At 37.5% G+C, this 14,332-nt stretch overlaps 1 protein-coding gene across 10 annotated transcripts in view; it reads left to right on the forward strand.

Annotated features, from left to right (window-relative positions):
* The window catches only part of RAD54B (RAD54 homolog B), a 95,288-nt gene extending 81,203 nt beyond the window's left edge, over window positions 1-14,085 (forward strand). For 9 of the 10 annotated variants that reach the window (XM_045805948.2, XM_045805947.2, XM_045805944.2 and 6 more), the window contains 4 exons: window positions 3,611-3,872; window positions 5,374-5,440; window positions 5,638-5,838; window positions 10,522-14,085. In XM_045805948.2, the coding sequence (XP_045661904.1) occupies window positions 3,611-3,872; window positions 5,374-5,440; window positions 5,638-5,838; window positions 10,522-10,739 (748 nt within the window). In that variant the 3' untranslated portion in view covers window positions 10,740-14,085. The remainder of the gene's footprint in view (window positions 1-3,610; window positions 3,873-5,373; window positions 5,441-5,637; window positions 5,839-10,521) is intronic. The other variant, XM_045805950.2, reaches the window with a different exon arrangement.
* Window positions 14,086-14,332: the final 247 nt, after the last annotated feature.

Here is a 14,332-nt window from a genome sequence, read left to right on the forward strand (position 1 = left end):
TTTCTCTCTAATTTTTTTCAATAATTTCTATCTTTTTGTTGATATTCTTGTTTTGTCATACATAGTTTTCCCAGTTTCCTTTAGTTCTTTGTCCATGTTTTCCTTTAGCTCTTTGAGCATATTTAAGAGAGTTGCTTTAGTCTTTTTCTCACAAGCCTGTGTTTCTTCCAGGGCACAGTGTCTGGAGACTTACTTTGTTCCTTTAAATGGACCATGTTTTCCTCTTTTTTTTGGTATGCTTTGTGTGATCCATCTTTTGTTGGCATTTGGGCATTTGGAAAAACAGCCACCTCTCCTAGTCTTTGCAGACTGGCTCCATGTGGGGGAAGTCCTTCACCAGTCAACCTGGATTGATGGCCTAAGGCCTGTGCTGGGCATGTGCATGTGTTTTAAAATTTTTTTCTGTATAATTGGCTCCTTTTAAATGTCTTAATTTCCTTAAGAGCCTCACCCCTGTTTCTTCTAAAACCTTAGTTTTCCTATTCTATTTCTCAGTGATCTCTTGCCCCTGCTGGTCTGTAGTCCCCTGTGGTTTTCATTAGCCATCTGCTTCCTGTGGCTTCTCCTAGCCTGACATCCCAGCTGGTTTTGTTCATCTGAACTCTGAGTTAGGTAACAGAGATAGAAACCTGTCCCTCAGGTAGTCTACAAGCAGGTTAGAACTTTGCAGATTCAGTCTGCTCTCTTCTCTTCAGTTCACCAAAGGGAATAAGGGATCGGGCTGCCACATGCTCCAAACCAAGCCACACTGGGGAGGGAGTAGGGCGAGGGTGAGTGAAAACACCGTGAAATTTCCTACCGTAATTTTTAAAAAAAGATTTTATTTATTTATTTGAGGGCTAGAGGGAGAGCATAAGCAGGGGGAGTGGCAGGCAGAGGGAGAGGAAGAAGCAGGCTCCCCGCTGAGCAGGGAGCCCCATGTGGGGCTTGATCCTAGGACCTTGAGATCATGACCTGAGCTGAAGGCAGATGCTTTAACCAACTGAGCCACCCAGGTGCCTCTTCCTACTGTATTTTAAATGTGGCTTTTTCTTAATTAGGCATTTGTTTTGTTGCAGTAGATCTTTGATTTCCAGAGCTCCTATAAATTATTTCAGTCTGTTTCTGGTTGTTCATTTAATGTTTCCATGGCAAAAAGAGAACCTGGAGCTTCCTAGTCCATCTTGCTGATGTTACTTGTCTCATCCATTTTTGATTTTATCTCATGGTTTCCTCTAATGATTTATGAGAATTTAATGCTCTGATGTCCTCCCCTCACCTTTCATCCTTTTAAGACAGTCACATCACAGCTTCTGGTTAAATTAGCATTTAATACTTATGTTATTATAACAAAGTTGTTATTTGCTGCTAAGTCAAATGGCTTACCATTATAGCAGTTCCTATCTTGAACAACTTTTCAGTAGCCCTCTTAGAGCTATTGATTGCCTTTTTTTTACTTCTTTCCCCCATTTGCTTTCTTGTTTGTTAAGTTTTGTAAAGTCTTCCTATATAAAACCTTCATTACATTTCAGTGCTTCTTTCCTATGAGTCTATAAGTTCCTTTGTATTTTCTTTGTCTTGTCTCTCATAGTCCTCTGCCCTCCTGCTACAATTTGAACCAGTTATTCTGTAATCATGCTACATAGCTCTCATCCTGGGACTTTGCTTAACCATCACCCAGAAATTTTTTTATCTTCTTTTCTGTGTTGAACCTCACATTTCCTGGGTTTCACATTTTGCTGGAGCACATCCTGTAGCAGCTTCCTAAGAAAGAGGAGATTGGAGGTAAATCATTTTTACTTCTTGCTTGTCTGAAACTTAGTGCTTGACTGACAACTTTACGTAGTTATAAAATTCTAAAGTGAAATAGTGTTCTCTTAGACTTTTGAAGGGAGTGCTTTATATAACTTTTAGCTTTCCAGGTTGAGAAGTGTGATGCCTTTCTGATTTTCATTCTTTGCACATAACTTATATTTTCTTCATGAAAGCTCTAGCAGCTTTTTTTCATTTGTCATCCTTTGAGGTATAATCTTGATGTACCTTAATATGAATCATTTTTTCATTTATTGAGCTGGGAACTGTAGTGGTCCTTTCAGTCTGAAGACCCCATGTCTGGGAAACAATTCTCTTTTTCTCTCAAAATAATTTCTTTCTTTTGTTTTCTTTGGAATTTTTGTTACTCAGATATTAAACCTCATTGACTGATTTTTTTAGTTCTTTTAGCTTTTCTCCTAATAGTCATCACTTAAAAAAAAAAAGATTTTATTTATTTATTTGAAAGAGAGGGAGAGAGAGCATGAGCCGGGTTGGAGGGGGGAGAGTTAGAGGAAGAGGGAGAAGCAGACTCCCTGCTGAGCAGGGAGTCCAACAGGTGGCTCAGTGTCAAGACCCTGAAATCATGACCTGAGCCAAAGACAGACACGTAACTGACTGAGCCACCCAGGTGCCCCATCACTTTTATTCCCCCCATCTATTTCCTGGCATACTCTCTTGTCTCCAGTTAAATTTTTATTTTGGTTGTCATTTAAAATTTCTAAGATATTTTCTTATTCTTGATTGTTCTTTTTTATTGCCTCCTCTTATTGTGAATGTTGTCTCTTACTTGAGGATATTAATTATTTTCCTAAAGTTGTCTCCTGTTTCCTCCATTGCTTTGTTTTATACAGGTTTCTGCTTTTCTGTTTATTTGTTTTGGTTTCTGTTTTTCATGTTGGAACCTCACCAAGTGATCCTTGGTGTCCATTCATATTTAAGAGTGATACAGTAAAACATTAATTGAACACTGTGTGTCGAGGCAGGGCTGGTTGACTGGTGGCCCTCACTGGGTAATTAGGCAGTGAGCTGGCTGGACCTTTTCTCTGGGGTCATTTAAATCATCCCAGAGATGAATCTTCCAATACTATCTTTTTGGGGGTGGGATGTGAGAGGAATGCTAGGCTATGGGTGTTCTGGGAGTTGGCAGTAAAAGGAAACTGGGATCTTACCATCCAGTATGTAGACTTTGATTTTGATTTGTCACTATATCCTTGCCTTCTAGAGTCCCCTGGACCCAGTTTTCTTTGGTTTACTTTCTTCAGAATATAAACACACTAGTTGAGAAAGAATAGTCAGCTGGTTACATGGGAGTAGAGTATGGGTTCTGTTTACTAGTGTTCTTACAATAGCTTCAGTCTTAACTCCTTCCTTCTGAGGTGTCTTAAGATTCTCTGATGTGAATAAACTTGTACTTGTTTTTTATTAGTATCTCCCTCTTTGGGCACTTCGGTTTTACATTCTCTATACTCCCTAAGCAGGTCACATTCCATTACTCTCTGTTTTCATATATAAGTATTTCCTTGTTTTATCAAAGGCAGAGTTATTTCTATTTCTCAATTCTGCTGTTTTTAGGGTGGTTTCAGAGAGGTGAAGAAAGCGGAAAGGTCTTTATTCCACTATTTTAAAGCTGGAAGTCTCCTAGATGTTGATTTAAAAATTGAATTTGAAGGAGAACCTGTGTTTTAATTGTACAAGGTCATCGCTGCATGTTCTATAAACATCACTGATAGTATCACTGTAGTATTTTCCTTCAGTTAAAAAAAATCTAATATTGCTTTAAAGCTGTATATAAAGACTCTTTCTTTTTGATTGCCAGGGTGGTGTTGGTATCCAACTATACACAAACCTTGAATATTCTACAAGAAGTATGCAAGCGTCATGGATATACTTATACAAGACTTGATGGACAAACACCAATCTCTCAAAGACAGCAAATTGTTGATGGCTTTAATAGTAAATACTCTTCTGATTTTATTTTTTTGTTAAGTTCAAAAGCTGGTGGTGTGGGACTTAACCTTATTGGAGGATCTCACTTAATTTTATATGACATTGATTGGAATCCAGCCACTGATATCCAGGTATGACTACTTATGCTTTAAACAAACAGCGTAGAATGCATACTGGGGATACTACCTGCTGGGGATATGAGGATGGAGCGGGTGTGTAATAACTGCTGCATAGTAAGGCCTTACTTTCTTTTAGGCACTCTGCTAAGTGCTTTGCATCTATTTAATCTTCACCGTAGTCCTGCAAGTGTGGATATTATTAGCCCTATTTTACGGATAAAGAGATGGAAGCTTGTTCTGGGCCACATAGCTTCTAAGACCCAGAGCCAGGATTCAGACCCAAACCTGTATACCTCTAGTTTTACTGCGTAGTTGGGCCTTTGGGTTGCTCACGACTACCAGGGCAAGACAATGATGTGTTGTAGATGCTATTACCAGTGTTTGTGCAGAGTATAGTAAAGACATTAAGTTAGCTTGTGTAGGAAGATATCTCAGAAGCAGCTTTTGGTTTTCTTCAGAATACAGTCCATTGTCATGTGCTTTCAGGTTTCTACCTACAAATTTGCACCTCATTTGGTGTCTGTGTTGGGGGACTCGAAGACAACCCTCAGGTTCAGGGATTACTAGAAAGACTCACAGAACCAAGAAAAATAGCTATCCTCCTAGTTATGGTTTATTACAGTGAAAGGATACATACTAAAATCAGTGAAGGTAAAAGGCACATGGAGAGTTCAGGTGAGACGAGGCACAAGTTTCCAGTTGTCCTCATCCACTGAAGTTATATGGACAATTCTTAATTCTGCCAGCATTGATGAGTGATAACACCTATTGAAGTATTGCCATCTAGAGAAGTTCGCTCAAGTCTTGATGTCCAGAGATTTTGTTGAGGTCAGAGTACCAGTGTGACTGACCTAAGTTGCTCAGTCTCCAAACCCTCCACAGGTCAAACTGTCCCAAGGCCCCCACCTCAGTCACATTGTTAGCAAAAACTGTCTTCTGTGGCCCAAGGCCTCAGGTAAACTAAGATGCTCTTACCAGGCAGGATATTACAAGGGCTTAGAGTTTATCTCCCAGGAGCTGGTTGAAGGTAAGACTTTTCTTTAGAATGTGCGGGGTTTGAACACCAGCTCTCTACACTATCACTGATAAATTGTGAAACTACAGGAATCTACCTACAGCCTGAACTGATTAGGGATCCTAGGGACTCCTCAGGATTAAGTCATTAGCTACTTGGACTGGGAAGAAGCCCTTCATGCCCACGCTATACTTGGTTCTTTGTGATCTTGCTGTCTAAACTTGCTGTTCTATTCTTTGATGCAGCTAGATTCTCTCACTGTTGTGTGACACCTGTGCAACTATTTTACAGTACGACAGTGAGTGTTCATCCATCCCTTTCCTTATCCCAGGAAAAAAATATGAGGTGGAGAATGCTTGGGTATGCCTGGGCTTTTTTTCCTGAAGCTATAAGTAAAATCTAGAATTCCTAATCTTAAGCGTATTAATGCATATTGCTTATGTAGACAGGGTTATTCATTCCTACTGTACTCTCTGAATTCTCATTTATTTCCTATAGGCAATGTCTAGAGTATGGAGAGATGGTCAGAAACATCCTGTACATATTTACAGACTTCTAACCACAGGTAATAATAACCCTTAAGTGTGAAAAAAAAATGTAGCCTCTTTGAATAATCAAAAAAAAATTTTTTTTGGTTAATCCGTGCTTTGATATAAGGAATATTGTTATTTTGTTAGCTAGTATGCTAACAAACGTGTTTTACCCTACAAAAATAACAGACTTAAAGATCTGAAGAAAATGGAATCAATGTTTTCTCTTTAGGTACAATAGAAGAAAAGATTTATCAAAGACAGATCAGTAAGCAAGATCTTTCTGGGGCAGTTGTAGACCTAACCAAGACTTCTGAACATATCCAGTTTTCAGTAGAGGAGCTAAAAAATTTGTTCACCTTACATGAAAGTTCACATTGTGTTACTCATGACCTGCTTGACTGTGAATGTACAGGAGACAAAGATGGTACAGGTTAGTTGTATTTTAATTGTGTTATGATGGTAAAGTTAATTTGTTTCTCTTTAGCAATTGAAAACATTTAAATACAGAGTAACTAAAATATTTACCATTTGCTTTTGTTAGTATTTTTTCCTCAGGTCATAGGGCACCTGCCAGGGTGTTTGAGAAAATATTAAGTAGAACCTTATTAGTTCTCTCAATTTAGCTTCTTCCGAATTAGTTGTGCACGATTTAGCTTGTTCAGGAAAACCTTTCAAGACCTGATATATGACTTTGGAATTACAAAAATGTTTTTAATCCTTATTTCTATTTCACTTGACAGAATAACCCTACTGTGTGTTTATCTTGTGTAGAACACATTCATAATGGGGTCATTCTTTCTGAGGCAGTTAGCATGGAACTTCTCAGTGCTTGACAAACTCCCTAGTGCTGCTCAAGTGAGGCTGAGAACGTCAACCCTCCAGAGTTGACATTGTTCAGATAGGAACTGCATCAGGAGTAGGACTTGAACAAGCAGTGACCAGTAGCTGGAAGTCACTTGGTAAATTGTGTTGCAAAGGTTTAAGATGGGGGCGCCTGGGTAGCTCAGTGGGTTAAGCATCTGCCTTTGGCGGCTCAGGTCATGATCCTATAGAGCTCTGTGGCAGGCTTTCTGCTCAGCAGGGTGTCTGTTTCTCCCCCTCTGCTCATGCTCTCTCTCTCTGTCTCTCTCAGATAAATAAATAAAATCTTAAAAGAAAAGAAAAGAAAAGGTTTAAGAAGGTAGACTAGACCAGACTGACGTGGAAAAATTTATATTTTATATAAGTCAACATTTGATTCTCTCTCTTGTATGCTTTTTCTATTTTAATAATTTTTGCTCTTTTCTTTTTTTTCCTTGTATTTACTCTAATGTCCTTTTTTTTATTTTTCAACTTGAATGCTTAGCTTGATGATTTTCAGTCTTATTTTCTGCATGGGTATTTAAGGCTGTACATTTTCCTCTAAGTTGAATCTCATAACTTTGATATGCAGTTCTAAATGTTTTGTATTTTCCATTATAATTTCATCTTTGACTCATGCATTACTTAAAAGTATGTTTTAATGTATTTTAGTTTTTGTTATTGTGTTCTAGCTACTGCAGAGTAGTCAGAAATATGGTAACTATAGAGACATGGTATGTGGTCACTTTGTAAATGTTTCTTTCTTTTTTTTAAAGATTTTATTTATTTTAGAGAGACAGGGAGAGCGAGCACGGGGGCGAGAAGGGGCAGGGGGAGAGGGAGAGAGAGAATCTCAGGCAGACTCCACGCTGAGCGAGGAGCCCTCTCACGACTCTGAGATCATAACCTAAGCTGAAGTCAAGAGTCAGATGAGCCTGACTGAGCCACCCAGGTGCCCCATTATGTTTGAAAACATGCATGAAAACCATGTGTATTCTCTAAATTACTTAGAGTTATGCCATATTAGTCAAATTTTCTGATACCAGATCAATTTTTTCTTATTTTACAGATTTAAAAATTTACTATTTTAACTTATAAATTGCTAATATATTTACATGGTTCAACTATTTATAAAATGTATATGGTAAAAACCCTTCTACATTTCTCTCATCTGCCTAATTTCTAGCCCTTCTGTCCTATAACCATTATTAGTTTTTTGTGTATCCTTCTAGATATATTTTTATGCTCATGCAGGGAACTCTGAATATATATTCTTATCCAGTTTTCCCACCAATAAGGTGTAGCATAGTGTATAGGTATAGTTCTGCAGCTTTTTCACTTAATATTATATCTTGAGATCTTACCATATCATTACAGAAAGTTTCCTCATTCTTTTTTTTCTATATAATCCTTTATTGTATTTATATACCATAATTTATTTACCTGTCCCCCACAGGTATAATTAGGTATAATTTAGATATAATTATAGGTATAATTAGGTATACTCATCAAGTTCTTTCCAGTCAGCATATATCTTTATTCATACATCTTTTTCCATATGTTCAAGTATATCTATAAGGTAAATTTTCAGTGTTGTTGGGTCAGAGAATGTGTATATTTGTAATTTTAACAGATATTGCCAAAATGCCCTCCATTAGGGCTTGTATCCTTTTATTTTATATTTTATTTTATTTTATTTTATTTTTTGGTATCAATTTTTTATTTACATTCTAGTTAGTTGACATATAGTGTAATACTGGTTTCAGGAGTAGAATTTAGTGATTCAATACTTACATGCAACACCCAGTGCTCATCACAAGTGCCCTCCATTGGGGGTTGTATCCTTTATACCCCGCCAACAATAGACTAAAATGGCTATTTCTCCACAGCTTTGCCAGTTGAGTACATTATCAAATGTTTGAATTTTTCTGATAGTAAAAAAAATAATATATTGGTCTAGTTTAATTTGCTTTCCTCTTATTATGAGTGAAGTTGAGCATTTTTTCCTATATTTAAGAGCCTTCCTTTGTATGAACCATCTTTTCACATCATTTGCCCATTTTTCTATTAATAACCTAATTATTGTTAGATATATCTGTTATTGAAAGAAATACATTAAAATCTTACAGTATGACACTGGATTTTGCGAAGTTTCTTGTTAATGGTATCAATATTTGCTCCGTATATTTTGTATCTTTGTGAATTTTTTATTATGGTTTATTTTATTAAGAGGTAGTGATTTCTTTATCCTTAATACCTTTTGCTTTCATTTATCTTAAGTTTATATATTACACTGGCTTTCTTTATGTTATTTGCCTGGTGTATCTTTTTCCCTTCTTTTGCCTTAGGTAGGTCTGTGTCCTTATGTCCTTATGTTATTTCTCTTGTTAATAGCATAAAAATGGACTTTCTTTTTTCCAGTCTCATGTTTTAACTAGAGCATTTAGTCTGTTTACATTTTTTATAATTAATGACATACTTTGATTCACTTCTGTCTTTTCATGTCCTGCTTTTTCCAGCAAAGGTCTGCTAGTGGTTCACTCTCAAACTTTGATTTCTCAAAGTGTGTTTGCTTTTTCTCTCTCTCAAATGGTGTCTTTGCTAGGTGTACAATTCTAGTCAGTTGGGTTTTTTGTTTTTGTTTTGTCAGTACTTTGAAGGTGTTATACTACTATCTTCTAGATTCTTAAAGTAATGTTGTCATCTCTTAAGACCTCAATGATTTTGCACATTGACAGGAATTGGATATTAAGGAAAGTTTTTTAAAGTGTGATAAAATTTTAAAAAGTCTGTAACTTTTAGAAATGCAAAGTGAAATATTTACAGTTGATATATACTGCATATTTATTTCATAATATTATGGAAGTAGAGAAAGCAGAGTCTAAATAAAACAAAATTGTCTCTTGGTTGATAGTACCTGAAAGTGGGGTACATAATAACCTGTAGGTTCTTCATTTCTATCTTGTTAACTTTAATATATACTTGAAATTTCCCATAGGTAAAATGTTTCAAAAAACCCTCTCAAGAGCTTCCATTGTTCTTGAGGATAGAGACTAAAATCTTTAAAGTTGTTAGTTAGGGTAGGGTTAAGTGCTGCAGCAGGAAACTTAAAAAGCACAGCGGCCTACCACAGTAGAAGTGTATTTCTCATGTAGCAGAGCACATAATAGTAACACAGTGCACAGCCTTCTCTAAGGTGATTTGGTGATCCAGGCTTCTTTCACTTTGGGTTCTACCATCCCCTTAGGCCTTAGAGTTCCCTGCTGGCATCCCTGCATCTCCCAGCCAGCAGGTGAGAGAAGAGTAAAGGTAGAAAACCACGTGGTATGGGAGATTTTTCTAAGCCAGACCTATAAGTGACACAGAGCATGTCTATCCATGTTCCATAGGCCAGACTCAGTGGTTGCATCTAACTGTAAGGGAGACTGGGAAATGTGGCTAAGTGCCCTAGAGGAAAGAGATATGGATTTAGTGGCTAACTACTAGCTTCTGCCATTCATGATTTGCTCACGGTGTTTTGCACTATCCATTCCTTGAATGCATGCTTTACCCTGCATTACTGAACTTCATCTTTGCTCTCTAGGCTCTAGTTGCATTGGGCTCTTGTCAGTTCCTCGACCGTATCAGAGTCCCTTCACTTTCACAGCCTTTGTAGGTCCTTCTCCTAAAATGTGTTACCTCTTTCCCCATCTGGTTCTTGCTTTCTCATCCTTCAAATCTTAATAAAGCAAGTCAGCTTTTCTTGTTTTATGTGTTGAGTTCCCTGTATCTTAATTCTGTACCCTTACCACTGTTTGTAATACAACTCCACAGTCCCTTGTCTTCAATTTTGAAATCTAGAAAGCTTGAAAGACCAAGAGTTGTTTTTTTCTTCATAAATTTGCAACAGATTTATTTGGTGGCAAAAACCTTACCTAAATTGATGTGAATTTATCAGTAGTCATTAACCCATTTCATGACTATTCATATGACTTGCTGCAGAATATTAATGAGTTTGATTATGGAGTGCTCTCCCAGATTTTTCCAATTATATTCTGAATTGGGAAACAGATCCAGCCCCAAGGGTTTTAGATAAGGGATTGTGGCCCTGTAATACATCTGTTTGGATGATTATTTGTTTAATGTATCTATTCCTAGACCACAAGGTCCTTGAAGTCAGAGACCAAAATGTAATAAATTATATAAACTCATTATGTGATAAAATAAAAAAAGTATTGTTTATCATAGGGTATTGATTGGCCTAAGGATTTTCTTATTGTTTTACTTATTACAGGTGATTCACTGGAAAAATTCCCTATCTCTAGAAATTGTCAGCTTGGTCCACATCACCAGAAGTCTAACTCTCTGAAACCTCTCTCCATGTCACAGCTGAAGCAATGGAAACATTTTTCTGGAGATCATTTAAATCTTGCGGATCCTTTTCTTGAAAAAATAAGAGAAAATGTCTCATTCTTTTTTCAGAATATAACCAACCAAAGTACTGCTATATAAGGAAAGATAACTTCATGATATTCCCTTCCCCCCTTTAAAAAAGTTAACATAGTAATTAAATGTAATTTTCAAAAACTAATAGAATTATTTAAATTATGTTTTGTTGCAAAATGTATCATAGCTTTAATACAGTCAAAACTTGAGTTAATTTTTTGTCTGTATTCCTTAGTGCTGAAACATTAAAGACATAATTCTATCATCATATAATTATTAGTATTCCAAAATTAATACACTTTTATTAAATACCCATTAAGGAATTTTCATAAGGACTATAAAAAGGTAAAATACCTCATCCCCGTCTTTGGGAAATCTAATCTATGTAGGAATATTAGACATAGACGTGGGAGATCAGTTTCAACTATAGCTCAAGGGAGAAAGAGAATCAGACTAGGACTCCAGAGGCTGAAGATGCTGAGTGTAATAATTGCTGCAGGGCAGTTTGAGTGAGAATGGTCAGCAGGTTGGGGCAGGAGACGAAGGACGATGGGAGGCTTCAGAACACTAGTTTGTAATCTGAGACCTCAGACTCATGGGGGACTGACAAGCAGTTATAAAGCTATGTCCACCAAACATTGTTTGCACTCTGAATCAGGAAAGTTTCGGCTACCATCATGTTAAGGGTTGTCTGTAGTGATTTTTGACATAAAAGCAAGCTTTAGTAAGCTCAAGTCTACAAAGAGAAATGAGTTACTCAGTCTCCAGTTGAGGCTTCTATAATCAGCTTCTGCTTCCATTTAGGAAAATTTCTTTTAGACTGAATATTGCCTTGAGGTCTTGAATAAAGACTCAATTATATATTAGCAAATCTGAGTTCTTCAGATTTCTAGTGCCATACCTGGGCAGTTGTACATCTAGGATTCATGAACAGGCAGCCTGGGAACAAATTTGTACTCAACTAATAAGCAAAAATGGTGTTTCTTGGCCCTATGTATAGGCCTCATCTATGAGGCTTTACATATAAAACTTATTTCAGTATCTGTGGTATTATTCTCAGGTGTGAAATCTTTAAAAAAAAATGCAGTGATAGGGACTAGTAACTTTATTGTTTATCTTAAATTGTAGTGGATTCTAGAGGGTGTTGTCTGGATTTCCAAATTATTCATTTCCCTAGCTGTCTGCCACCACTCCTAGCCAGATCCCTGCCAAAGTATAGCCCTGAGCTCAAAGAGCTGCCTCACCCAAGGTTACGCTCCCTTCTGGGAGCAGCTGAATCCAGTGCTTTGTTGATGCAGGATGGAAAGGCCCAGCTCCAGAGCTCTTCAGCTGAGGCCTTTGCTGCAGCTTCATGTGGTTCAGCTGCTCACTCTCTTCAGTTGGGCTTCGCTCACTCCCTAAAGATGTCGTTTTGAAGAGCACTTCCCAACAAATTCCCTGCAAGAAGGTCTGCCTCCTCATGTTTTCCAGAGGAGCTGACCCAAGACACTATCCCTGGAGTATCACTGAAGAAAAACAATGTAATAATAATAATTGATGGCATTCAACTATAAATACTTGAGGGCTGAATAATCATTTAATTGGATGAGCTGATAATATGAAAGTTTAAAAAATAGTATAAGTTTTGCTTTTATACCACATTTAAAAAATAAGACATGGCAGAAAGAATTGCCACTTGTACATTCACAGTGTTGTGCAGTCATCACCACTATCCATTTCCAGAAGAGAGTTCTCTTCTTGATGTCTTCCTTTCCTTCTTCCTGGTCATTGTCAATCCAAAGCCATTGGCCCCCATCCCCCGGCACTCAAGGCCTCTATCCCAATGACTTCCTAATTGATAAATGCAGTGAACTCTTCAGTCTTGATCTCAGCTTTTTTTCACATTAGATATTGGTGAACACTTCCTTCTTGAAACTCTTACCTTCTTTAATTTTGATTAAATGGATTATATTCATTTGTCATTCCACGAGTATTTATTGAGTAGCTAGCACATCTAGGGCATTGTCCTATGGGTTGTGCATACAACAATAAATAAAACAGGCAGTCTCTGCCCTCGAGCTTTCATTCTAGCACACACAGAACAATGCACGTGAGTACAGCACATGATGAGAAGTGCTGTGAAGAAAAGTAAGTAGAATAAGGGAGAGATAGTAAACAAAGTGGGTCTGCGGATTGCTATTTATATGGGGTCTATTTATGAAGAGACCTGAAAAAGTGAGGGGTTGAGGACCATGACATTCTCCTGGAAAAATGTTCTAGACAGAAAGAATCTCAGGTGCAAAGGCCTTGAGATAGATGAAGGAGTGTGTGACATGTTTGAGAATCAGCCAGAGGCTGTTGTGGAGAGATTAAGAAGAGTAGTAAGAAATGAGATCAAAGAGGTGATGGTCGTGGGGCAATTCAAATGTTAGAAGGCACTGAAGATGGCCTTGAGAGCTCTGTCTTTGACTCTGAGAGAGATGGAAAACCACTGGGATTTGAGCTGATGAAAGACATAATCTGACTTGTTCTGTGATGGAACAAACTGGTGAAACACGGGGTGGGAGCAAGGATATGAGTTACGGGATTATTGCAATAATCTTGTTAAGAGATGATGGTGATTTAGACCAGGTGGTAGCAGTGAAGTGTGAAGGAATGTGTGGGTTCTTGCTATTTTTGAAGGCAGAGCCGACAAGATTTCTGAAAGGATTGAATCCAAAGTATAAGAAAAAGAAATCAAGAATGACTCCCAAGATTTTTGGCCTGAGCCAAAGGAAGAATGGTATTGCAAGTTACTGAGATGGGAAGACTGAGGAAAGAGGTTTGTAGGGGAAGATCTAAAGTTCAGTTTTGATTATGTCACGTTTGATAGGCCAGGGAAGATGTCAAATAAGCAGTTTCATCAATAAATTGGGTTCAGAAGCATTGGTTAAAGCTAATGATAAATTTGGGATTTTGTCAGTATATAGATGGTATTTAATAAAGTCATGAGACTAGATGATATTACTTAGGTAGTAAGTATAGATAGAAAAGAGATAAAGCAACTAAATATTGTAGGGATAAATATAATGATGGCTAGCATTTATTAAGTGCTTATTGCCGTGTTCTAAATGTGAAGAGCTTTGCATGCATTAGCAACCTATGAGACAGGGTTAGTATTGTCTTAGATGAGCTGAGTTTTCTCATCTGCTCAGTGATATGTCTGAGGGTAGTTGTGAAATAGTAAGTGAAATAATGTATGGTTAGTGAGGTAGAGAAATATTATCTTGACTGCTTATATCAGAATTTCTCTTAGTCTTCATTTGGAAAAACACCTTATTAAAACTTGGGTGGAAGAGAGTGAGGCTTGTGTATTGGTTGCTGTCAAAGTGTAATGAGGGAGAAAAACTTGGAATTTTAAAGGCAATCTGAGGAAGGGGTGAAGAGAAAGAAAAATGAGAATAGAGAGGGAGGGTGGGACTGGGTTAGGTAAGAAAAGCTCCTAGGGACAGAACTGGAGGATATTTGAATAACTGTTGCTCTCCATGTAGTTGTTTGCTGCAAGAAAAACTGTTTCCAAGCAGCCCTCCCTTCATCTCTTTCCCACCATGAAATCTTGCTGAAATGTTGGGAAGAGGCAGAGTTTTGTGAGTGAATCCTTGTGACACAGGACAGAGGCAGCAAGTGTGACACGGGAGCCC

The sequence above is a fragment of the Ursus americanus genome, chromosome 9 (genome assembly GCF_024610735.1).
Source record: "Ursus americanus isolate L20-20 chromosome 9, mUrsAme1.1.p, whole genome shotgun sequence".
NCBI classification, from domain to species: Eukaryota; Metazoa; Chordata; class Mammalia; order Carnivora; family Ursidae; genus Ursus; species Ursus americanus.